This window comes from Hypanus sabinus, chromosome 4 (assembly GCF_030144855.1).
Source record: "Hypanus sabinus isolate sHypSab1 chromosome 4, sHypSab1.hap1, whole genome shotgun sequence".
Classification (NCBI taxonomy): Eukaryota; Metazoa; Chordata; class Chondrichthyes; order Myliobatiformes; family Dasyatidae; genus Hypanus; species Hypanus sabinus.
The window spans coordinates 47398338-47426033 of NC_082709.1; the positions used below are offsets into that span (position 1 = coordinate 47398338).

Genomic DNA, 27696 nt, shown 5'->3' on the forward strand with positions numbered 1-27696 from the left:
TATGAGGCCAAGAAACACTTTATTGTACACAGAGAGATCAAACATTTATTTGGTGTACATGAGAGTTTTCCTTAAATGCGCAACTGGATTTGAAAATAAAGGTAAATTTGCTTGATGGTTATCGACGGACTTTGAGCACACAATTCAAAAGTAAAAGCAAAACATTTAAAACTCTCAAAATAAAATACAATCGAGAACTGGTGTAAAAATAATTTTGTTTCCAAAAAAAATATAGATCCTGGGGACTTTATACATAAAATGTCACAAACTGAAACAATGTGGATATGTTGCAATTATACAATTGCAGTATGCCATTGCAAGATACAATGAGCAGAAACAGTCATACCATTATTTCATTTCCAAAGATTAAACTGTAAAAGATATTCGGTGCAAAGCTTGAAGCAGGCATGTATAACCTGCAGCAGAATGAACTGTTTTACACAGTAAGCCCTAACCCCCTGATTAAAGCAGTAACATCATCAAAATATTGGAACTCTAACCTTTAGAGTGCAGTGTCATTAACAAAAAGATTTTGTCTTGAGTATAAAGACAAAACAAATTACAAATTTATTAAATTTTTCTTGAAAATATTTTGAAAAATACCTGCAGATTTCTTCCCTTTTCCCTATCTTACCTTCTCACCCACTCTAAATGAAAATGATAGAATATTACGCAGGTAGAACTGCTTGTGGGGAACATTGTATGTACAGACGTTATGCAATACAACTACATTCTCTAGAGTTAGATCAAGCCATCAAACATTTGATACTAGCTTTTTTTCTTTTTTTTTACAAAGATTGGATGCTGAAAGAGGAGGTGGGGCAGAAGAGATTGGGAATGTGAACACTGGTGGGAGGAGAAGAAAAAATATCAAATGCAGTTTTAAACTTGAATAAAGGCCTTCTTTTTCATTTGATAAATACAACGGGATTTAAACATTTGGAAATTGCTACATTTACATGTGTAGTTTAGAAAAGGAGCAAGACACAAAAAAATGTTTACAAGGTGCCAAAGACTTCAGGTTTCAAAGATTTAGAACATCTAAGCATTAAAAAAAACCAAAATAAACTACAAGCTGTACTCTATTTAAGTCTCAGGTAGACAGGACTTTTGTCTTTAGCTATTTTAATACAGCACCAGTATGTATCCAGTCCAGGGAACAGATCCACATGCTATAGTGCACACAGTTTCCTTATCGTGTCTGACCCATGATACAACTGTGGGATTGTGCAAGTTGAAGCCCTTTAACATCAAAAAGGCAGCTGAAAGAACTGTGTTCTACACAAAGCAGATTGTCATTACAAACGCTAGCCACACGGTCTATCCAAGCTCTGTGAATGCCACACTGAACAATCACAAATGCCACACCTGAATGCATTTCTGATAGCAACACACAGCCTGGTTGCTAGGTATCCCCCCCACCCCCCCTCCCCATACCCACGGCTATCAAAGTGGAGGACTTAGGCAAATTAAGTCACACTTGTTAGTGCATCATCAGTGAAGCACGTGGCAGCTTCTCCAGTAGTGTGATGCTACCGTACAACTTTTAGGCTTTTGCATGTTCTGAAGAGCTGGATTCTTAATACAGCCGAGTGCAACGGTACCGCATAGGGAGCACTTTATCAGCTGGACAGTGATGCATTCAGTCACAGGAGCTGCTGTGATTCAGTCAATATGCAAAGCCCTCTGAATACGGAAGGTTGTTGCAGTGATCCACTTCCAGCAAGAAGGCTGCGTTATCATCAAAATGTGTTAGAGGAACGGTATCCTCCTTAATGTGACAGTCGATTTCAGTCTTCAGAAAGGGACGCTGATTGTCTGGGAAGGCCATAGAGAAAAGTGCCTCGGGATCACACACAAACTTGTACACGTATCGCTCCCCTGCAACCTGGATTGAAAAGAAACAGACACATTGTTATTCAACCAAACTAGAGATGGATTTAAATCTATAAATTAAAATGATTATGCAGAAGACAAAATACTTTCAATATCCTAGTACAATGGAATCCATCAAAGGGATGTTTTTTTAGAATAATTAGACAAGATAGTGCCAGAATATAAAGAAAGAGCCCAGATCTTCCACCAACCAACCAATAAGCTCCTTGAAATGGTGGGTCACCTGTCCTTGGAGCCCATTGCAACCTGGAGAAGGGTCCCTATGGAGAAATTTTCAAGAGACCACAGCCAATTTATTGGCAAGGCCTAGTATTGTGCCACTCCAAGTCAGGATTGGCAAGCTTCACTGTAGCATGTCAAAACTTAAAGGAGACTGAACGTCTAAATTCCTGAGGAGCTAAAACTATTCAAAAGATGTTAAAATTAAATTAAAACAGAATTAAGAACACTTAAAACAATAAAATATAGCTAAATGAATTTGGCAAAGGAAAATGGAATTCCTTGTATTTCGATCTAAAATTGCCCCATCCCATTAAAATGATTGCAATGGCTGTACTTGTCACAGTGGACAAATTTCTTTGATTAAATACAAAGAAATCTGTGGAACTGGTCCTTCCATTTCACTACACATGGGGAGTCCGACGGAGAAGCAGTTGCCTGATGCACCATCAATAACTCACTCTGAGACGTAAGGCAAGATATCGGCTTTTATTGACTGGAAGAAGGAACCAGAAGTGAGTGACCATCATACTACGTCCTGGAGACTGAGGCCGAGCATAGGCCTCAGATCGCCTTTATACAGGGGCCTGTGGGAGGAGCCACAGGAGCAGTCAGCAGGGGGCGTGTCCAGACAGGCACACGTAGTTCACCACATTGCCCCAATGAAGACACTGTGCCATCATAAAGGCAAAAGCCAGCATTTCAGAAGCTAGCTGGAGATTCCCAAGCAGAAGATCTATGTTTTGAAAGCCTGAACACAACTCAAGATCTGCATTTTGGACTAAAGCGGAATTCAATTCCAAACTGAGTTACAGAGGGGTTAAACTAAAGCATGGTAGAAACGAGTCCCTAGACACGCTAACATAATGCCCAAATTAACAGCAGCTGGACAGCAGGTTTATTCACGCAAAAAAAATTCCAAAGTTCAGTTCCACTGAAAATACATTTACATTTAGTGTATGTGAAGAAGAAGAATGTTCCACCCTTTTATTAACCATGCTGATTGGATAATAATTCTGCAGATCTGACACAGATGCTGCCACTTTTAGCCAGGCCTGCACAGGGTCAGCAGGTGCCCACACACTGGAAGTGCTGCAGCTTTTTATAAATGCTGACCTCCTCCTTACCTTTTGCATGATCCCCTTTTCGTAATAATAGCGCAGCGAGCGGCTCAATTTGTCATAGTTCATCGCAGGGCGGTTTTTCTGGATGCCCCAGCGGCGGGCGACCTGCGGCAGAACAGGGGAGAAGAGAGGAAAATCTGTTGATAATGTTTGTAGTTAAGGACACGGGGCATATGAACTCTTGAAAGGAAGCTATGGTAAAATGACCGCAGATTGTGTTTATATGCTATTGATCTTTCTCTCATTAGTGCACATCTTAGTAAAGGCAGGAGTATGAATTTAGCAATCAATGGAAACCCCATAGGTCATTACTGTAACAGTAGCACTGCATCAGCAACTTACTAATGGGCTTGTTGATGTGAAAGCATGATTTTAAATGAGATTCTGGAGTGCATATAGCACTTATCTGCTCAGCTACCCTTCAACAGGGGTGAGAATGGTAGCTCTTTTGCTTTCATGGAAATCCTTTCCAATATTTTGACCAAATTAATTGAAAGCTCAAACACAAATTTGAGAAACATGATTGGAAGAAACAATGTTAATTTCAATTAAAAAAAAACCAGAGTAATAAATATTCTTAAAATCCAAGCAGCCTTTAGAGGTCCTAAAATTAGCTCAGTGGCCATCAAGTGTTGCAACTTAATGCAGGCTTCAATTCCCTTGGAGATCTCCGAGTGATCAAATGAACAAAATGCATCCACCATGCATTTATCATGTGTACACAACAACCAAGGTTAGTTGTAATACTGATTCCTTCATGTTAGCTCATGGCCTCTATAATTAGCACTGAACATCAGCTCATCACCTTCACCACCGACATACAAATCAGATAAAGAAGCTTTCAATCCAAATGAAATTTGGCCAGTGCCTAAGAGTCTTTCATTTCATGCATTTTTAAAGTCACAAGGCTGCTTCTTCAGTAACACGAAGCTGCTGTGGTCTTCAGCCATGTTGCGTTGAAAACACAGGCAACCATAACGTTTACATCAATTGCATGACAGTCACTTAATACAGATTCTGCTGTTCTACAGCAGAATTACCCAGTTCCTGAAATGTTTATTTTGCTTTAAATGGTTCACTGTTATTGCAACAACAAAGGCCACTTTCACAGATCATGACCTCTTAACACTCCTTCCCATTTTTGGTGATAAAACTGACATAACAGTCTAATGCCCTGCACTCACATTTAAAGAGAAATGGATCGAATAAAAAAAATGCAGTGGGATATGCTGAACTATACAATTTACTTCAAAGGAAGCTAAAACCATGTGATATTCTCTGGTAATAAAGGAGACAGAGTACTCTATCCCAAGCATTGCATCAGGAGAGCGAACTTCCTTCATACATTCTGGGCACTTGTTGTGGTTACATGTTAGCTGCATTGGTCTGCTTGGATTCTGCATGACTCTAGGTTTGGAAAAGGTTATTATTGTCTTTAAAGTTACTGTTTCCCAAGTCAGAACATCAAGATATGGCAGTACTCAGTGTTTGACGCTAATTTTAATGGGAACCTTACATTTAAACATTACATTTTGAATATTCACGTGACTCAAAAGGAAAAGCCCAGACATTCTTGCATGGGTCTGAATACAGCACATATTCAAGTAATGAACAATAACTGATTAAGTATAAAAAATGATTTACATCAGTCTAATGTATAACAAAGCTATCATGTTTTTTCACCAAGATTCACTCATCTATCTTTCAGCAATCTCATTTTGTTTACAGCTGTTTGCAGTTCAGAAAAATGCCATTAGTAAAACCACTTGAACATTGAGCAACACATGGACTGTGCTATAGAAAAAAGTTATAAAGAGGAAATATTTTCTGAATGAGACTAGATCATTTTGCTATTTCATTCTTGAAATCACCTGTGGACTCCACAACCACTCCAGGCTGTGCTCCTGAACAAATTAAGTCAGCAAATTAAAATGGCTGATGCCATCACACACTCCCACACAAATTTAAAAATACTACAAGCAGCTAGCTCTAGCAGACAAAGGTTTGTAAGAAGCCACTGCAGAGATATGACTGCTCCTGTTACTGCTTCATTCATAACTTCTGCAGTGCCCCAGGCTTTTAATGAAGCTATTTGTCTTTAATGACAGGGTGTGGTCACAGATCCTCATTCATAAATGTGGTCACTCCCCAGCAAAACAGATGAATGGTTTTATTAAGATCCTAGAGCAACAGAGACACCAACATGTAAAAACATGAACGCAGGCCCATCTCCTTGGTAACAGGGCTCCAGTGTATACTTGTTAAGCCTTTCTGATTTCCAGGAATATGTTCTAGAGCAGCACAGAATCTGATTCCCAGGTAAGATGTACGGTTTCTCGGTAACACTAATTCATTGGGGTGGGGGGGGGGGGAATTCCAGTTTAGCTCTGTGAATCACAATGGAGAGAGAGGGCTGATTCAAGGTTACATAAAGGAAGTACAGAGTTAAAAATGGGCCATGTTCTTTGAATAGTTACTTTGTGCTGTAGCCTTCATTGATAAAATCTAGCAAGTTCAATACAGATCATTTTCTTCAAATAATGCTTTTGAAGGAACATAATAATCAGATGAACTAATCCAGAGATAAAATCAATTTGATTGCTCCTCTCATTCATATCCAAGTCCATCTTTATGTTCCTTATGGCATAGGAAGCTGCTATGCAAGCTCTCACTGCAATGTCATCAATCGCATCTCCCTTTAACCTGATCACACATGCTCCTAACGCCCACTGATTCGCCCACCAGCCACCTACAACGGGGTGAGCTGTGGTTGTCGATCAGCCTTCCAACCACCACGTTTTGGGGATGTGGGAGAAAACAGGAGCTGCCAGGAGACACAGAGAGAACAGGAGAACACCACACAGTAAGCACCCAAGGTCAGGACTGAACCCGGGTCACTGAGGCCAAAAAGCAGCCTGTGCCAAAACTTCCCTCAAGGGCAAAAATAAATCATAGCAATGTAAAAAAAAAATTGTGGCATGGAGGAGAAAATCTGTACACCAGACTGTGAATTGTACCCTTACTCTGTAATAGTATAGTCTAAATGTTTAAGAGTAGCGTCAGGAAACAAAAGCCAGCAGAAGTTGGACAAAATAAGGATTAAATGTTAAGGAACGTCTACAAGGAGGATTATTTGAGATGCAGAGACTTAAGGATAGAATTCCAGTGATCAGATCCCAGGACTGCCAATAGTGGAGAGGTGAAAACCCGGGGTGCGCAAGATGCCAGAGCACGCAGAGCTCACTAAAAGCACTAGACAAAAAGTGGAGTACAAACCTCCTCGGGTTCAATTAACTTGAATTCCATGCCTCTGCCCGTCCATGCGATGAAGTGGGAATTTGATGGATCATCCAGCAGCGTTACTAGGAACTGCCACAGCTGTAAGGAACCACGTCGTTGGTAGGGCAGGTTTTCTCTGTACACTGGGGATTCTTGTTTGACTTTATCTGTTAAACACACCAAAGGTGAGAAGCTAGTTGCCATTTTCTTGAATCATTTCCCATTCTTTAACAGAATGGCTAGTCACACTGAATTAAACCACTTTCAGAAATAAAATCTTGCCTAGTATAAATATGCCCAACAGAGGGGTTAGAACTTTGTATATTTTATATTTGCAAAGAACGTCTGTAGAGATTTAATTTTTCCACATGTTCAGCTCCTTCAAGAGCAAACAAAAATTCCATTGAGGGGAACAAGTCACTTGAAAAAACATCAGAGAGGCCCACATTGAACATGATTGGCTCAAACTCAGTTCCTGGTGCACTCTGTAAGCAATTATGAATGACTCAATGTTATCCCTTTCAACAAAAATATTCACTAACAGGGCACTGACCTTGTTGCACAATGATAGTGAGAATAGGAGGATCCTGATCCTTCTAGTGCAGGGGTGGGCAAACTTTTTGACTTGAGGGCCACAAAGGGTTCTAAAATTTGACAGGGGGGGCCGGACCAGGAGCAGATGGACGGAGTGTTTTGGTAATACACCTCATAAGAGAAAATTAAATATCATGGGATATGTAGAAAACATTTGCTTTAATTTCAATTGAAAATGAACAAATGCATTACAACAAAATATCTGTCTTTGAAGTCCCATGGTATTTAGCTATTTATTGAAATGACTTTTAAAACACTGAAAATTAAATGAATAGAATACAGCTTTTTTTTAATAGTAACATTATTTTAAAGCACTGAAAATTCTGTTATCCTTCAAGATATTATCATCATCACTCTCCTCCTGACTGTCTTTATTTCAAAAACGGTAGGAGATGCAGGTCTACTTGTCCTGCTCCTTCTTATTCAATTGTCCCCTGTGCCAAAACTCAACAATGACCCGCAGAATGACAAAGCAGGGAGAGCGCGCCAGTATGCGGAGCTCTGTGCTCGCAAATCCCTGCAGGCTATCTCCCTTAGCCGGAACGCTGGCTAATTGTGAGCCGGTTCAAATGTGCCAGGAAATGGGTCGCCACAAGGTCACAAAGTAAAGCGCAAATGTGGAGTAATACGCTACACCTCAACAAAGGTCAATGTATATAGAGTGCGTCATCTATTGGGAAAACGCCAGAATTGCGGGGAAAAAACATTAACAAGGTTTATTAATATAATTTCATCAAGTTCTGCGGGCCGGATTAAAAAGCTTAACGGGCCGCATATGGCCCGCGGGCCGTAGTTTGCCCATGCCTGTTCTAGTGTGTATTTTGGTTAACATGAAACAATGACAGTCTTTACATAATTACTGAATCAGTGTTATTCATCTGAAAATGATCATCAACCCAAATGACTTGACTCAAAACTGACAGCGGTTGTAAAATAGAAATAAAACTTCAATTCTTGGTTATGAGCCCAATAATGTTAAAAGTGAACCTAGCAAAAGGCCTCTTAACAGAATGGACTGCATCTTGAAAGATATGGCTCATATTTCCCCTCCAGTAAAGAAACAGGACTCTCAGGAGTCTTGCCATCCCTGTGGGCAATCTGCTACTGGGTCATTTTGCATGCATCTATATGACTAGACGATGGGGTGATGGTGTAAAGCTACCTAGGCCCTCCTCCACATGCTAAATCTGGTTTATGCCAAACACATGAGGAATTTCTGGCAGAATGGTACCAAGAAGCAGGGCCCTTGAGTGATGCCCCTCTATGCCACCAGTTGCATCCTATAAGTGTCCCAGATGAGATCAACTAAGTCAAAATTGAGATACCAAAGTCAAAACTGATACTTTCTATAATAAAGCGCTGAAGAACGTCTTTCCAATCAACCTTAACCAGATTTGAGATATGTGAATTATGGACAGAACTTACTGTCAATCCTATCTGGTACCACACACGTATCGTCATAGTACATCCGGGGATCCTTTTCATAAGGAAAACCTGGGAAAAGGAAAAAGGAAAAAGATATAGATTGGCAAATCAGTTGGTTAGAAATTAATTTTCATTGGCAATCTACTTGTCTAGTTTGCTGTTATAAAGCAAGTCCTGACTTTGTTGGAATCTTATAAGTGTGTGTTCCATGTATATGCATAGTGACAGGGTGCAAGGGGATACCATATCGTACGAACGTTCTCCAGAACATCTGACAAATTTAGAGATAAGCACACAGGAGGAAAATATGGATAAATGAAAAATAATGGGGGTTTTGAAAGGTAAATAGTAAGGGTGTTAATAGAGTGAAGACCAACAATTACACGTGCAGGAGAAAACTGGACCATCAGGCGTAACAAAAATCCCATTAAAGTGACATCAGGTCTGTGAACTTCATTGTGGCCTTTATTTTAATTAATATAAAGCTCTAAAAGAAATGGTATTGGGATGAGTTCTTGTGCAGTGCAATAAAATGCTCTTCTCAAGTTGGCAGCCTACTCCTGCACTTTAATTTCTTCTGATTATATTCGACAATATAACCTTGGGTAAACCTTCAGTGTTGCTTAGCATTCTAAATTGGATAGCCAAAAGATAAATCCCAGTGACATGGTCACATTATTATTCCACTTAGTAACCAGAGGAATAACTTGAGATCACTGCATCAATCCTATTGGTCCCAGATGGAAGAATTTATTGATTTGCGATTTTACCTTCCAAGGGCATGGAAGAGAGAGGGATTGAAAAAGCCACGGCGTTTCTAATGAACAGCCATCCTTGTGTTATATGTTATTGAATGCTATGCTTTGACACTGACAGAGTTTAGCATATTTCCTTATGCCTAATAAGCCAATGCTGTCCAAGAGCTTTCTATTCAATCCCATGCCCCTGCTGATTTACCTTTAACCTATTCTCTCTCAAATGCCCACTAACTCCCTCCCTGATTCTCTTACCGCTGACCCACACTTGGAGTAATTTACAGTAACCGATTAACCTACAGATAGATCTCTGTGATGTGGGAGCGTCCTGGGGAAAATCCATGCAATCAAAGGGAGAACATACAAGCCCCAGACTTGGAGCAGCAGTGATCAGGACTGAGCCTGGGTTAACGGATCGGTGAAGCAGCAGCGCTTCCTGATGAGCTACGGTGCTGGCAGAAACTTGTGATTGTCCAGGAAAGCTGGTAATTAGCTCTTGTGCACGAGTGGCACGCTGGATCAGCGGTCATTGCTTTTGCCAGTGATCTAGCTTTAATCCTGTGAACATACACGTTTTCTCTGCGTGCTCCTGCTTCCCTGTACACACGAAGAGGTATATTCATTTGCTACCGCAAGATGCTCCTTGCAGGTGGCTGGGAGGAAAATTATGGAGTGGATGGGCATGTGAGAGAATAGGTTACATGGAAATAAGCGTGTTGGGGGGGGGGGGGGTCATCTTCAGAATGCTCCGACCGCTAGCATAGGTTCAATGGGCTAAATATCTTCCTTCTAGATGTTATCAATGAATAAACATACATATGACTCAGTGCCAATTAAAACGCGCGTGTGCACACACACAATGAAAGGCAGCCTGAATTTTACATTGAGGTTTTCAGCAATCTTGTATTTTTCTAAATACATAACTGAGCAATACTTCATCAGAAGGCTGAGGTACAGTTGCAACAGATGCATCAGCGACAACAGATAACATTGCTTGGTAGAAAGCATACAAGGAGAAACAGGAACAAGCAGCTAACCAACAGCTGCCTGAGATCTTTGTAGATCCGTTAAACCCTGATGGTTCCAAAATAATTTTATTTTTACACCTGCATTTTTCAATCAGATAAGTTTCAGCAAGTTAAATTGAAGAAACATTGTTCAGCTTGCCAGTAAACACTGTCTTCAAAAAGCATCTTCTCAGCCTTCTGAAAAGTGCAATCTATATTTTAAATTCTTTGTAAAGTAACAGGTATAAAAATTTATGGCTGGGTACTTGCTGCAAGTTCCTCCTCCTTCTCTATGGTAACTTCAGCTCAAAAAGCTCTTTAAACAAAATTCCTACCATTTACTTGATGAAATAGAATGGGAGTTGCACTGAAGGGCACATCAGCCTATACAGGGGCTTGCAGTTTTACCTCAGTCTGGATTCTGTCGTTTTTAAAACCCAGTCACTCAAATGTCTTCCTTACCCATGCTTTGCTGAGATGATTCTATAGATCAGAGTAACTAGCCATAACTACTCAAGGTAGCAGGAAAAAAACTTTGGTGCCATTCTTTGTGATGAAAGCATTGGAATCATATCCTATTTTAATCAATGGTCTTAATAAATTCCATTTGTACATCCTCTGCACAGATTCATGAGGGGCAAAGATAGGACAAACGTACATGGTCTTTTTTCCCAGGGAAGAGCTAAAATCCACAAGGCAGAGCTTAAAGGCAAGAGGTGAAAGACTTGGCCGGCAGTTTCTCCATGTAGAGTGGATTGAGCTGACAGAAAAAGTTGTTGAGGATAGTACAATAATGCTGAATAATCATTTGGCTTAGTACATAGATAGGTGGGGTTTAGAGGGAATGTGGGCCAAATTTGGACTAGCTTGGTGAGTACCATGGTCAGCATGAGTTGGGCCAGAGCATCATATGGCTCTATAAACCTAATTAAAATACCAACTTTTGAAATTCCATCCTATGTTTTAGCCATTAAAACCAGACTGTGAGGCAAATCTGTTTCTACATTATTTCAGGTGGTTGTGGCATTGCACGTTGGCTGGGTTTCGATATCCCTCAGCACACCATTGGCAAAAGTAAATAACAGCAAATGCTAGGAACTTGAAATGAAAACAGAGGGTGCCGGAAAGAGTCAGCAGATCAGGCAGCGTCTGTGGAGAGGGAAACAGACTTCCCAGTTCAATACCCTATGGTTGGAGCCTGAAAAGTCGTTTCTGTCAGCATAGATTGTTTTGATTTTATTGCAGTAGACAGTGGAATGGAGATATCAGTGCCACTTACCCTCCTGGTTGGTGGGAGCAGTGTAATAGCTTCCTCCCGTCAGATATGAGGATTGGCAGTTAGGCACTTCTAAACAGAAATATTAATTAAAACAAAAAGACTTTCAAGATGGAGGCCAGAACATTAGTAGACCACAACAACAGTTTATTTAAATGCGAGGATTATAACCCACTGAAAATTTCAGGGTAAACAACGTAAAATAATAGCTCATACATTAGGACACTTGAAAGTTGCATTGAAAATTGTCTGCAACAGGAAAATGCAACTTATGTGCTTTTTAAGAAAGAATAAAAGCAAGTATTGGCCCTGTAATCATTGTAGAGTCTTTGCAAAAAGCAGAAGGGAAAGTTGAATTGAATTGACTTTATTTCTTACATCCTTCACATATGTGAGGAGTCTCCATCTAAATGTGCAATCACAGTAATTTATAATAAATAGAACAGTCAATGTAATATAGAGTACACTCAAATCAGCATGAGTTCATCAGTCTGATGGCCTGGTGGAAGAAGCTGGAATAGATTGTGGTTGGGGTGTCTTGGGTCCCCAATGATCCTATGGGCCCTTTTTACACTCCTGTCCTTGTGAATATCCTGAGTCATGGGAAGTTCACAACTACAGATGCGCTGGGCTGTCCACACCACTCTCTGCAGAAACCTGCGATTGAGGGAAGTATAGTTCCCGTACCAGGCAGTGATGCAGCCAGTCAGGATGCTCTCAATTGTGCCCCTGTAGAAAGTTCTACAGTGAGGATGTACACCTCAGTAATAACCTACCCTATTTGTGAAATGCTAATTCTTGCCTCTCTCCATGGTGAGGTCCTAAAGAGCACTCACAGTCATTTACAATTGTTTAAACCACAAGTTTGCTCTGTAATGTAGGGCAGATGGGCATAAAAAGACGGACCATCAAGAGATCTTTGCCATTTCTGACCCGTTGAGATCCGAGTGACCCGTGACATGTTGCACTGGAAAAGCAGACGATCCAGACAGTGCACTGAATTAAACTCAGGTTTTCAGCAGAGAGGGGCAGTCTAGATATCTCCAATGTGAGTCAAGCACATTTACATCTGACGTTTGGTCAGCTGTGTCACAGAACTGCAAGGTGGGGCCATTGGACTGACAAAACTCTGCCTCTCGGTTGTCGACAGTTTAAGTGGGATCTCGCTGCTGGTCTGACAAATGGACCAGTGATCTTTAACTGGTGATTAGAGACATAAGGTACAGGAAACCATGACCTACATTTTTAAAATTTGTTCTGTTAAACCCTTAGTCATTGGTAAATGTTGTCCTTTAGATTTAAATCTTAACCATCTGCTTGGCTTTACAGCAGATCCCCAATCACTGCCTCCTATTAGGTTTTAGTATTAATAGGCCTAAGCTGATTAGAAGATTTTACAGTTACGTCACCGAGCATCAAATTAATAACACCCTTGAAGAAAGCGTTTGGCAAGCCACATACAAAAACATGATCCTTTAAATATCCAAGCTAAGCTTGGATGCATTTTCCCTTTAAAAAAGGAAAAAATCCACCGAGCAGAGGGCAAATCATCTATTTGAGAAATCAACACAGAGTAATTCTTCTAAATAGTAGATGGTGCGATGGTTTCCTTTCCTGATGCAAGATGGAAGTAAAGGAAAGATTGCTCTATCGAATCTCCCATGTCTGTCAAGCTACCTACATAAATTTAAATTGTGAAATGTCAACCAAGGCCCATCGCCATGGTAACAAAACTCTCATCTTGCCAATTTCAAAAGATAACAAAAAGCCATGCAAAATAGTCTAGGGCAGGAAGAAGGCCCAGCTTTGTTCCTTCAAACGATCAGCAAACAAATATTAGCTAACCAGTGCAGAACGGTTTACTCCAGACTGGGGACACAGATCAGAATGCTTCAGTACTCGCCCAAGAGAACCTACCTGAGTCATAGCAGTAGTCTCTTGGTTCCTGCTTAATCCCAAGAGGGGGTTGGAAATTCTGCCTGCTGGGACCACTGACATGATCATAATGTGAGTCGTGGTACTCCTGCTTGAAGGTCTGAAGGGAAGGCATGGGCTCTGACAGTTGTCGCTGATAAACTTGTCGACTGTTGTTGGGGACTCCTGACTGATGTGGATATGGGTGGCACGGCTCGGACATCTGCCGCTGGAACCTTTGATGACGAAAAGCAAAACTATTTGGTTGCCTCTCTCAGCACAAACATTATCACCAGACATAAAACATTGAATGAGAGAATTATATATGGTTGAAAATAAGATGCCAGTCGTACATGCATCCTGTCATACGCAATTATTTAAATTGGCTTATTGTTGTTGAGTTGTTCAGTCGAGTGCGACTCTTTGTGACCTCATGGATCATAGAGTCCAGAGGATTTTCATGACAAGATACGGAAGCAGATTGCCAGGCCTTTCTTCCACGCAGATACTGCTGCTGCCCAGGCTGGGACCCACTGGGTTTGAACTCGGAACCATCTGCCTTGAAGTCCAGTACTAATGCCACTACACCACCAGCCAGCCCATTAAATTGGCTACAGAAGTTTTAATTTGGTACATGCCATCTAGGTTGTGTGACTGCCAGATCAGAATTGGCAAAAAAAATTGTTGACATTAAAGTGACATGCAAACTTAACAGAAAATTATTTGAAAGTCAAACTACATGAACCTCTAACCCTTAGCAAATAATTATACAAGGTCATCTTTAACCTTCTTGTCTGGTCAGATACGTGACTATATCAAGATTTAAAAAAAAGAGAATCATTTATTTAGTAAAAGGCTGTGCATTAAGAAAAGTGAACATCTGAACTGCCCGAACAGAAAGTACGGGCTAAATTATTATAGAAGAGGATTATCACACCAAAGGAATGTTGCTTTGGCTTTATCATTACTTCCCTTTCGGAAGATTTGTCAGCACAATTCCAAAATAGAACTCTTGAGAATCATTTAGCACCTTGAAAGGCGATCCCACATAAATCAGCTCTCTGCAAATCACCCAGGTCCTCGGGACCACTTTCCACGTAAGATGATCCTTCACAGCTGATTGCATTTGGATTAGTCCCATTTCCACTGTGTATCACCCTGCCTGCCAAACTGTAATCTATAGCTCTGCTGGTATGCCTCCATCGGAACAAACACTTCCAGATGGTCTCCAGCCAGCGTCCTGCACATACCAGTTGGCAGAGGTGAAAACCAAGAGCTGTGGGAAGCAGAAGTGCCGCAGAGGCAGGTGCCGTCAGGGGATCTGCCACTGCCCAAAATACCATCTTTCTGAAATCCATTGAGATTTCAGAAGCATGACAGAACTTTTATTTATTCTGCCAAGGCTCCTAAAATACCTCCAGGATAACTTGGCAAAGTAGAGATAGAGGGCTTAACAGTGAGAATAAAATTTCTCCTCTCTGCAGAAAGGTGCGTCTAATATTTATGACAATAGCTCGGATTTTGACCAAGTTTGATAGCGAGAAGGATAGATTGAATGATAGGTACAAGAATATCTCTCCTCTCCGGGGGGGACTTTAGAATCTTGAGGCATCATCTCAGTAAAAAAGGACCCAACCACTCAAGACTGAGATGTGAAGTCATTTCTTTTCTAAGAGGACTATGATTCTGTGAAATTCTCTACCACAGAAAACAGAGGATGCTGAGCTACTGGGTACGTTCAACCCTGGGGTGTAGATTATGAAGTGGAGGGAGTGGGGGGGGAAGAAAGTCAGGAGGAAATGGTGGCAAGACCAAAGGTCAAATCAGTCATGATAATACTGAATGGTGGACCAGGCTTAAGAGGCCACATGGCCTATTGCTGCTTCTCTTTCTTATTTAATAATTGAGCACAAGACAGTGTGTTTGTTGTCCTTCTCCGGTAAATTAAAGCCAATGTGCTGTGAAATCAAGAAGAGGAGCTTTTCCTGCTAAAACATCCCCTTCCTATGCTAATTCTTTGACTCCTTGTAACGCCTCAGCTGGTGTATCGTTGCTACAGAACTCTTCCTTCAAACTGCCAAGCCTTGTAAACACCTAGGCTGGCTGCATGTTTGGCTCACTGCGAGGATCTACTGTACATAGAGAAGTCCAGTTCACTTCCTCCCTAACAACCCACAAAACTCAATGGTCTAAATAGCCTAACTCTGCTCCCAAGTCTTATAACCTTAAAACACTGGAGGAACTCTGCGTGTCAGGCAACTTTTGAGGAGAGAAATGGAAGTCGACTGCATGCTGCTCCAGGATTCCATCATCACCGATCTCTTGTGTCTCCCTTGATTTCCTATCTAATTCAGGGCAACCAACACCAAATGTGATATCCTCACAATTGCCTGAATTCAGCACAGACAGCAGGAAGCCCACCCTGGAGGAACAAAATTGATGCAAAAAAAATTTCTGGGAAAGCAATCAGGAAAAGGGGCACATTCCGCAAACTACAAGCTTCCCTCACTTAGCTCTCTCACTTGCACTACAAAACAGCAGAGTGACTTGTCGCTCACTTACCTGTGCTCCGGAGCGTACTGGGACTCGGGCAAGGTCTGGGACATCTGGAGCGGGGGGTGGGGAGGCTGAGGTACTGCAAAGGTCTGCTGTTGTTGCTGCTGCTGTGGCGGTGGTGGAACAGCCGCAGGAGGTGCAGCCTGCACCGGGGACGAAGTGGGGACATGGGTTGGCGGCACCACTGCAGCAGGAGCGAGGTGAGGCAGAGGGGAGTTCTGATGGACTGGAGACACGGGGGTGGCTGGTGGAGTTAATGGCTTGAACCCAGCGAGGGGCTTCCTATCGTAGGCACTGCAAATGAAAAACCAAAAGGCACAGAAGATTCAGACATTTTGCTGGTGATGCACTTAACACATCCCTGGCTCACACTGTTGTTAGCAAAAGTAAATAACTGAAGTGCAAGTACAAACGACCACCATAAGTAGGTGTTAACTACGTGAGGATCACACTGTCCCTCCAACAGCTCCACCCCCCAGCACCACACACAAAACTGCTGGAGGAACTCAGCATTTCCAGCATCTGCAGAATCTCTTGTGTTACAGAAGTCCTTATCACCTTTCCAAAAGATGCGGAGTCCTGATTTTTCACAAGGGCAAAGGCCAAACTTGTAAGTTTCAGTATCTGGGCAGTGCAGTGCGGCAATCCTGACCACCAGCGGGGCTGCCTGTTCTCCCTGTGGCCACGCGCGCTTGCCCTGCGCACGACACGTGAAAGGGTGGCAGACTTTGGGATGGCTGACAGGCCCGGCAAACCCAGGTTCAGTTCTGGCCTCAGGTTACTGTTTGTGTGGGGTTTGCACATTCTTCATGACCAAATGGCCTTCTTCCTCGCACTACTACTTCCCCGTGTCCTGAGTTTACACTCAACTAGATCCATTCTACATGGAACAAGACTATACTGCCAAGTTCTTCAGAATCCTGCTGAAGAGTCTTGGCCCCAAACATTGACTGTTTACTCTTTTCCATACGTGCTGCCTGGCCTGCAGAGTTCCTCCAGCATCTGCAGATTTTGTCTTGTTTATCAGAATATCCCATTCAATGGTAAATCCTGGATGTGTGATGATTGTCAGGAACATTTAAAAACTACAAAAAAGTTGTAAAACTATATTGAAGCCTGCATCGGACGAGAGATTAAAAAAAATGTTCCTATAAACTGCTTACATGCAGGCAACGTCATCACTGTGAGAAGTAAATACTGTTTCGTCAACTGCTGAAACAAGTGCCAACAATGGGAAAAGAAACACAGAAATGGGGGGAGGATTAGCTCTGTTGGAGTTATGAAGAGCAATTAAGTAATAAAGCCAAATAACTAGACAAGAGGCCAGGGAAATGAAGTCTGAGCTGGTAGAAGCTTTCACATAAAGCACCTTTGATGTGCTCAGAAGCTCCCAGTTAGAATGTAAAATGTTAACTAACTCTGTGCAAATCTTCACTGCCAATGGTTTAGTTGTGAAGCGCAGTCACTGTCATCATGCAGACAGGAGGGCTGTCCAAAACTAAGAATAAGCCATTGCGTACCTGTAACTGTAGAGGCAGTTTTCTCCATAGCCGGAACTGAGACTCTGCTTGTGACGGCAGGACACTTCTGTATTAGGGCTTTGAGTTTCGCGCTTGATCTTAGCCGGGGAAGGTCCATGAAATACCACTGAAATAAAATAAGTTCACTTTGTAACTCTAGCCGTAGAAAGTGACAGATGCAAAACTAAGATAGGCAATGACAAGTACGTACTAACTAGCATTTGATCAGGCATTAAGGGGGCAACCATAATTGTCCGGATGCAGATACGTGGGTGGGGGGAAGCTGAAACAGATCCTTTCCAATCTATCAAAGTGTAACCTTTAATGTAGATTAATGAAGAATGATTGGTAAAGGATTGCGAATGAACTGACGATGGATGTCCTCACATCTTACAGACACATATAATCTCGAAAAAGAAGATGCTTCAATTGCCAATTTGCAATCTTTCACAACAACAGTTTTAAAAATGACCTACATTCACTTGAAAGTCAATAAAAATACATACTCTGTGCAGATCAGCTGTCAGGGTTTACTTCGATATCAACTCATTGAAAACTCACCAAGAGCGAAAGTGTGTGTGTGCAGATATGAATTCTCACACAGCGGTGCAACAGAATCATTGAGCTAACAGGTGTGTTCCAAACCTCGAGATTTACTGTGAGGAAACATTCTTACAGAGACAGCGAATGGTTTACAGACGGAGGCCAGACATCGGCCCTTACATCTTGTGAGAAAGTTAAAGACCTTACAAAGATTGAATTTCACTCCACAAAGAGAGATTCCAATCCTTGAAAGAATGTGAATCTTCTTGAAAACAGAACGGCCCAACTCCAGGGTTACTCTTACGTTTACTTCATTAAGAAAAGCCTGGGATTAAAATGTAACCATTAAAGTATTTGTAGACAGTGCACTTTATCCCAGTCATTATTTTTGCTAAGTGAAAACAGCAAATGCTAGAAATTCTCAGCCAGTCAATTGAAACATTAACTCTGTTTCTCATTTCACAGTTCCTGCTCGACATGTGTATTTCTAGCATTTCTGTTTCCATTTCAGACCTCTAGAACCTGCAGTAGTTTGCTTTTATTCCTTAATGCACACATCCTGGTTGTAGTCACAGTTCAGTGGCAGATAATAGTTACCTTTGTTAAGGACATGCCTTTTCTAAACCATGCATGCAAAACAGATTTTTGACACCTGTAACAAAGGCCACTCAGTTTTACGACCTGTACTTTATACAGTGCCTTTAATATTTAGCCCATGTACCATCATATATTTTCTTAACAATTCACATATAATTTTGCAATTAACTATGAAAACTGAGAAATTAGCAGGTTCTCCAAATTTTTTTTTAAAAAGATTTTGCTTTACCAGAAGGACCTATCATTTATCTCTTCCCTACTGTCAGCAATTGTATCATTTTACAAAATCACCACTCAGCACTGAACACACGTCAATTGTTATCCGGGTAGCTGCAGTCTAAGGTTAAATGACCCAGGATGAAAATGGTGGCAGCTGCAAAATGGTGCACAGCTGCAAAGCACCAGAACAGTCTAACAATGGTTACGTATTTTATGCACGTGACATTTCAAAACAGATGCACAGTGGAGAAAGACTTGCATTTATATAGTATCTTCCAAAGCTTCAGAGCATCCCAATGCATTTTAGTGCTAAAAAGTACTTCTGTACTATGGTCACAGTGTTAATTAGAAAGCCACACTTGAAAGTATCAGGGCATTTATACATGCAAGAGAGATACCATCTCTGTCAGGACAACTCTGGAATGTCAGTTTACATTCCTGTTGCTCCGTTCTCTCAAATGGAACTTGGAACAAATTAACTACTGTACTGAATCAGGTCCAGGAATGCTAACAACTGAGCAACAGTGGCATTTAAACTTCTGAATTTTCGTCACAATGAGATTCTATAGGGTTTTTTTTAAAGGGGGTTCATTAATACCTAAATATTTTAGGGTACAAAGGACTAGGCTGTGACCAGCTCATCTCCCCGTGAATAAATCCCTTGAAAGACAATTTTAATACCATTAGAAGCCAACACCTCAACTTATGGCAGGTGTGTGGCTGAAGGTGTCCTAATAAAGTTGGCAACACAGGAGGAAATTCAATAGATTCCACAGCCCAATCTTTACAGAAGACAGCTCCTGAAGTCATGATAAGAGCATGAAGAGAATTCCTAATGTGAATTTTGGTACATAACCGCTGAGGTACAATCAGGTCCAACTGTAATCAGAACCAACAATCACTCAGGCACTTCCACGTGAACCCAGTGAACAAACTACATGAAAGGTGGTGCCCTGGGTTAATTGCTTCCATCCATCTTTCCCAAGAGAATGATGCAACAGATCACTAGAGACGACTTGCCCACTGTTGAATAATCTGATAAACTGCACAAAAGCAGCTGGCAGCTGACCGAAGGAATTCAACTGTGCAAATAAAAAAAAGCTAATAACTGGACGACAATGATAATCCTCCTTGTCGTTATAAACAAAGGTGAATTTTTTTTAAAAGCCATTTTTATGCTTGCCAGTTGAGGAAAACTGTAAAATGCTATTTAACAGGACAAAAGTACAGCTTTTGGTGGAAATCAAACCAAATGTTCCTTACAAATCTCCCATTTTTAAAGCTGTTTTCCTGCTTGAGGACATTATTTTCTGATGGTCAGCTGGGACAGTAAACCAGGAGAAAGAGGAGAGGCAATGGATCCTTTAATGTGCTAATTATCTCTGCAGTCTGCAAGGATCAAACTGCTGTTGCAGTATTTCCAAGTCTTTCATGTCTTGCCGACTTTTAGTCATCGCGGATAGTCCAGGTCAGCCCTGGACCTTTATTCTGCGGTTGTAGTGGGTGGTTTGACATCTGTGGAATGATCTGTTGTCAGGCAACAAACAGCAAATTTCAGTGCCACGGTCATCAACAACACCAAAGTCAAATGAGTTGTTATATTTTGTGCTCCATATTGTCTTTACAAGCAGCAAAGCATCACATGGTAGAAAATTAAATATTACAGGCCCATATTTCACATAAAGTCCAAGATTTGTTCTTAATTAACTACAAGTAATATGTTGAGCATTATTTGCTATTTTAAAACAATAATGCCATCTTCGAATTAGTGTAACTAAGAAACATTTTAAGAATAGTAAGCTATATCTGTGCCAGAGGAGACATCAGCATTGGTGGCTTAAGAAATTCTAGAGTTTTAATGATTACCTTTATTTGTCATGTACAGTGAAATGCATCACTTGTGTCAAATCGGAGAGCCCACAAGTGTAACCATGCTTCCAACCTAGTGTGACCACAACTCACTACCCCTCACCGTACGTCTTTGGAAAGTGGGAAGAAACAGGAACACCTGGAGGAAACCTACGCAGTCACAGGGCGAATGTACAAGCTCCTTACAGGCAGTAGCGGTAATTAACCCCATATCGGTGTTCAGTGGCACTGTGACGTGTTGAGCTAACCACTACCGTGCCGTCCCCTCTAACGGGAAGATCATTAGAATTGGGGCTGAGTTTGAGAGAGATGTAGATAGCTGAGGTCCTAACAACTGAAGCCACATCACCAGTAGTGGTGTGAAGGGACAGGGCAACAAAAGGCAGGAGACTATAGTTCAAATACATGGACAATCACGGCACCTTGAAGCCACTACAGAGATGGCGAGTGGAGAGGTGAAGAGAGGAATTTGAACCCAGATGAAAATTTTAAAGACAGTGAGAACAGGTGCAGCTAGTAGAGTGGCTGCCTCAATGCTCCACTAAACCAAGTTCTATCCTAAGACTAGGTACTAACTACGTGGAGTTTGCACGTTCTTTGTGTGTCCAAGTGCACTTCCTCAAATTGCTTCACTTCCCCCATATCTCAGAAGCCATACGACACTGGAGCAGAATTCAGCTACCTGGCCAGTCGAGTCTGCTGCATCATACAGTCGGGAGCCACTAAATTGTTCCGAGTGTGCAGATGAATGTTAAAAACTGCAGAGTTGATGAGAAAGTGGGAGAATAAAATGAAATCACTATAGGATTAAATGTTTAATAGTTGGCGCAGACTCAGTGAGCAGAATGGGTTCTTCCTCTGCTGTCCAACTGTATGGCGATTGAACAGGACTTAAGTTCATAGAAAGTAGCAATGGGAGTCAGGGAAGCACTGGAATGTGTCAATATGCAGATGAATGGGGATTTCAGTCGCGTAAAGTTGGTGGTATGGTTGATGATGGCAGTGCCTACAGGACTGAAAGTAACCAAAAGTCTGACCCAATCCATGATAGGTCTCTCATGGAAAAACATTTACAGTCAGTGATAAAACTTCCCTGTGTTTTAAATGTCAGAGCACAATGATATTTTAAAAATCCACTTTACATTTAAATCTGTGGTCAGTTTTGTTTATAGACACCTAGTTCAAAGGAAATGATTTTATTAAATCAACACTGCACTTTCTGGAATGGCTTTTACTGGGCACTAGCTTGGGTTTAAAATAAACTGTTGTTTCCTGTTGCATGTTTAAAGGGAACTCACCAATCAAAATCTCTCATTTGCTCTCACTAGCGCACTCAAAGGCAATTATATGACATGATACAGTTGAGTTTTAAAAAATTATTTAGAGAGACAGTGTGGAATAGGCCTGACTGACCCCTTGAGCTGTATAATCTAGCAACCCCCAACAACCCTGATTTATCACTAACCTAATCACGGGACAATTCACTATGACCAATTATCCTATCTGGTATGTCTTTGGACTGTGGGAGAAAACACACACATCCCACAGAGAGGACACACATTCCTGAGACCAACTACTTGTAGTCAAGTGTGATCAGTGAAAATCTGACTTAATTCATTCACCAAAATTCCATTTCTAAACATTAGTTAAGCAGTGAGATTTAACATTGTGTAATTTTATTTTCTTTAGATTTGTACCGCAACCAGCTCTGCATGAGTAAAGCATGCATATTTATATTCTACTGATTAGCAGATAAGAGTGCTGGAGTAAAAGCTCTTCAGGGATGAACTGTAAATAGGTGCCAAAGGAATTCAATATGTGGTGATCATTAAAAAAATGAAGACACTACAGTTGCACAACATGAAAATCTAGTTTCGTTGATGGTGGTCATGACATCAACAACTTTATTACAAGATTTGTACAGATTTTATTATTACTGCATGGATGTGCTTAATATACAATGGCTTTAATCTACAGCTAGTCGATTAGAAAATATTTTCCTTGAGTTTAAAAGAAAATTTATTTCTTCCCTAATCAAGTGTGTTGTTCCAACCATACCACATAATCAAAGAATCACTGAACTAGTTAGAGATGGCTATCTCATCAGCCACATGTACAGAAAATTACTCTCAAGGCTAATTCTTCTTCTCCATCTTACATGTTGGCAAAATTCAACGTCAATAACCTTTACTCCACACCTCTAGTATAGATCACCAGGGTGGAGGAGAGGCTAGCACAAAAATTCAACAGAGTGAGGATTGTGTGAACTAAGATAGTCTTTCTTTACTCTACCTCTTGTGGCAGAATCGCAGGGCACACACGTTGATAATAAATTTATTTTGAACTTTGAACATGAGAGTCATGATGCATTGAACCAACTGTCCGCTCATAAACACAAAAGCAGCAGCAACTAAACTTTTCACTGCTGTACTGGCACTTCCTCGACATTGATTTAGTATAATTCATAACTTACAGAGAAGGGCACGAACAAAAAGGCATACTTGTTGTGCACCAACTCTCCCTGGTAATTTGTAACAGAGGTTCATTTCCCAGGATATGTCTTTTACGCTGGGGATAGTGATGGGGATGCACTATGCTAGATGAGATTTTTGTGAACCCCACAAAAATGTTATGGCTATCAACTGCTGAGGTTACATTGGCATGAGATGTCACGTTACAGGGATGGCAGTATCTCCACCATAAAATACTGCACTCAATAGAACAGGTCCAATGACACTGAATTTGAATTTGCTGCAGTGTGCCAAAGAATCACTGTAGCCACATATGTTCTAAGTGCACCTCTCTGCTCCTGAGGGAAATCAGAGGACTTTAAGGCAAACAACAGACTGACTTGCCACATCACCACCACAACAGAAAACAATTTTGGAAAGACTAAAGACACTACAGGAAGCCAATAACTTCAGTGAAATCTCTACAGTTACAAAGATAATTTAGTAACAAACAATAATGCAAAGCAGAATTCAGCCTTAAAATATAATGCTTTCTAGAAAAGCTCTTCAAAAAGGCAGACCTTTATCTAATTTAAAATAGGTTTTTAAAATGTTTTCCTGGTAAAGAATTGTTTGATGACTGTCTCCCTTAACCATTAAATAGTAAATTCTAGGTTGTTGATCACTTAGTCTGATCAGAAAAATAACTATTTACAATGTTGATGTTTTAAATTGGCTTCATATCCTATTACAATCAAGGACTGTATTGTATGTTTCATTAAGCATAATTAAAGTGGCAACTCATGTGCTTTACCAGAAACAGCAAACCATGTTACTAGCTCGGTTTAAGTTGACTTTCATTTGACTTCCAACAAAAACCATTAGGACTGATATCTGAGAGTGAGGAATGAGGAAGACAAATGCCTTACTCTTCAGCAAAGAGAATTCTTTACAAAACTTTGACTCCACTTAGCAGGAGATCATTGCCTTTTCAATGAAAACATCATTGTTACTAAGGATAACCTTTGCTTCAACACAAAAGAAATGAATTTTATTTAAATACTATCCACTGCTGGACAGTACAGAAGGAGACGTTGCCTAGGGTAGTATTTTTGTTCTGGTGCTTATGCCAGTTTTCAGTGAGAAATTGAAGCGAACAGGCAACTTTAGCAGTGGGGTGAGAGAAAATAATACAGCATTTGTCGAGGCTGTGGACGTCATTAAATGTAGACAAGACAAACATTACACTGTACACAATTCCCAGATTTCACAGAAAGTCTCAATTTTTGTCTGTCTTTAGGAGAATCATTGCAGATTGAACTAATTTATGGTCCAGTTCTTTATTCTCCCCACCCCATCCTGATTATTCCTTGAGAATTACCTCTTCCTTAATTCCCATCTATAACCCCTTTCCTGAATTGTCACTATGCTAACAGCAATTCCCCACCCACCCATTATTCTGCAGGACACCTTCGTAAATGTACTGGAAGGCGACTTTGCAGTTGACCAAGTGGTAGGGCAAGTGCAGCATGAATGGGAAATTCCATGAGGATTCAATAAAACACACTGCTGTGCTGGACCCAAAGACACCATGCAGAGTAGACTCACACAAGCCAGCTTGCTAGCTATCCCAATGTTTGACAATGAAGGTTCCCAAGTGAAGCACATTTGCTGCTGGGAACCTCTCCAATCAATGCCTCATTTTTAAACGCCCATACTGTGTACTTAAATCATATTTAAAATTCAGGTTTAACATAAAGCAAAATCAAACATAACTAATTAAAATTCTGCTTAAAAAGTGTTGCTAAATAGGTCAAAAAAAGGAAAGCATAGTGAAGAAATGCTAGAGTACAAATGGTGAACAACTCTTCTTGCTGTTGAAATGATCAGAATTGGCTAAAGTGTTAAGGTAGCAGAAATAAAATTCAATACTATTGCACAAAGCAGTAGTGCACAGCATAAAGCACTTCACTGGCTATGCACGTGCTTTGAGATTAGGAAAAATGCTACAAAAGTACAAATCTTTCATTTACTATCACTGTTCTGTCCCAGTAAACTTCACCACAACAAAGGATTTCTTTTTAAAGTGCATTGGTAGCAATCCATGTGCAGAAAAATCAAAATGACTAATGCTATCTAAAGCTGGTAACAGATGGCCAAGTTTCAGTTATACTGTTTTTTTTTAAAAAAATCAGTCAGATCATTATATAACCATAGAGCCAAAATCTGTAAGAGACCTGATTAAGGTCTTTGTGGCGCAAATAACATTGGGGTGGAATAAACTGCTGTTTGTGGTTGGTTCATGTCAAAAGTCTGACCAGGAGTTAAATGCCAAATAGTCACAGGAACCATAAATCAGAATGGACATAACCCAGGACTGCTGGCTTGGTGCCGACTGCTCCTCCCCCATCCAATATCAAAACAGTCACATGACCTTTAGTGGAGTCTACAATTCCCCATGTGGCCTGAGTAGCCAAGAATAAATGGACTAAAAGGAAAACAACAAATCCCATTCCTATTTTCCATTCAGTTCTATTTATATAATCTTTGTCAATGAAGCAACTCATAGAATGTAGGCAAAGAATCCCATCCAAATCCACAGTCTCTTTTGGCAGTCCTAACAAACTGCCACCATCAAGGTAAAGCACTCTAAAGTGGGCGACCTGTTATGTGTCAATACATGCACATAGAGAAAAAAAATTTAAATCATAAATTTAGAAGTTGCATCAAAATTGAAAAAAAATTGTTCTGGTGAAGAAGACTGTATTTAATAGAAAATGTTCCATTTTCCAGGAATGTGAATTTTGATGGTCAATTTGAAAGTCAAGTTGTACAGCAAAGATTCATTTCGTATAACTTCATACATTTGCTCTACTAATTTTATTACGAGTATACGGTAATTTGTTATGCCTGCCCCATACTGCTGTCACAGAACAATTAATTTCACGACTTCTGTCAATGACAGTAAATACCGATTTATGACTTAAACCTGATTCTGATTCTTCAGAAGTCTATTCCCTGCACTTTCTCTGTGATGGGAAGCTTGTTTGCATACTGACCTTGAAAACCTCCAATTAACCAGTCACCCCCACCCCCAGGAACAGTCACTCCAAACGTACTCCACTCTGATCTTCTGCCCCACGTGATGAACACTCAGAAAATGCCCGTTTGTACTATTATCCAAACATAAGCACCTTTAAGGAGACTATTTACTACTACTAAATACATTATTTACGAGCGTTAAATTGCAAGAGTGAAAAAAAAGATTGGAAATTAATATATTAGAGAGCTTCTTTGCCCTAGTAATATCATTTCATCAAAAGCTTCTGGTGCAGCCAAAGATGAGCCAAGATTAGCGCCACCTCCCAAGTAATTTGCATCTCAACAGGATCCCGAACACAGGAGGGATAAAACATAAACGGTGATCGTTAAGGCAGAAAATAATGTAAAATTTTATTCAGTATTTGACGTTACAGTTAATTTAAATACAGACAGGTAGCCTTCATAGGGCTGCACTTTGCCTGGATATTTAAAATTGATCGTCAGTCTTCCCCTGAAATCTCAGAGAATTGTCAACTCTTCTGTACAGTTATGTATAAAATACAGCATTTTCCGGTCATCAAAGACTACCCCGGTTATTCTTTCCACTAAAATTGCCACTATCTTAAAACAGCAAAAGGGATATACTTACAATTAACCGACTGGAAGTCTGGTACAAACTGCTCATCATCTTCGGGAACCTGGGCTGCGCAGAAAGAAAAAAAATCACGTTCGCTTGAAATATTTCACTGTTCTATTTTACTCTATTTAACTGTCAAGCATAACTGTGCAATTACTGTGATCTGAAATGGATGTTTTATACATACCTTCTGCTAGCCATGTTTCTTGCAACTGGCTTAAATCTTGGAAAAGTTCTGGGGAAGCGAAACAAATCACAAGCATAAACAAGGCAAGTCTGTGCGATTGGTTCTACAATCCGCAGTAAATCCAGAACAGTCATTACCTTCCGAATCATGGGCAAGGTCAGTCTCCACTAATTTCCTCTTTCTCTCATTTATTTGTCGCCCACGAAGTTCTTCCCCGCGAGTTTTCTGTGAAAATCAAATAAACTCACATAGAAAATCGAGCAAAAAAAGCGCAAATTTTACAGTAAAACTCATCCCCTATTTAATGCACAAATCGATCCAACTTTGTCATATTTAAGAATGAATTCTGAAAATAGTTTTCTTAAAAAAATAGTGAGAATAAATGGCTTACTTACCGGTATATTGTGCACCATAAAAGGAACTTGCTGATCGTAAAATCCGTCCATTTTGTAGCTGATCTTCTATTATAAGTCGACCTACAATCCTTTAACATGGACTCGCAGAGCACAGTCGAGATTTTTTTTCAGGTTGTTTTGTTTCGCTCGTTCTCCACAGCTCCTAAGAGACGACAGAGCAAAAATTATGAA

At 40.6% G+C, this 27696-nt stretch overlaps 1 protein-coding gene across 2 annotated transcripts; it reads right to left on the minus strand.

Moving 5' to 3' along the window:
• LOC132392728 (ETS translocation variant 5-like) lies at nt 1-27696 on the minus strand. 2 transcript variants are annotated; one of them, XM_059967017.1, is made up of 12 exons: nt 27505-27696; nt 27247-27334; nt 27110-27157; nt 26935-26988; nt 17566-17692; nt 16052-16339; nt 13493-13725; nt 11579-11647; nt 8538-8606; nt 6516-6685; nt 3243-3344; nt 1-1888 (listed from the first exon to the last, which is right to left on the minus strand). In XM_059967017.1, the coding sequence occupies exons 1-12, from the start codon at nt 27553-27555 to the stop codon at nt 1670-1672; spliced, it is 1518 nt and encodes a 505-aa protein (XP_059823000.1). In that variant the 5' UTR covers nt 27556-27696; the 3' UTR covers nt 1-1669. The 2 variants fall into 2 exon arrangements, with proteins under 2 accessions (XP_059823000.1, XP_059823001.1); XM_059967018.1 differs by lacking the exons at nt 26935-26988; nt 27110-27157; nt 27247-27334; nt 27505-27696 and adding an exon at nt 18127-18139.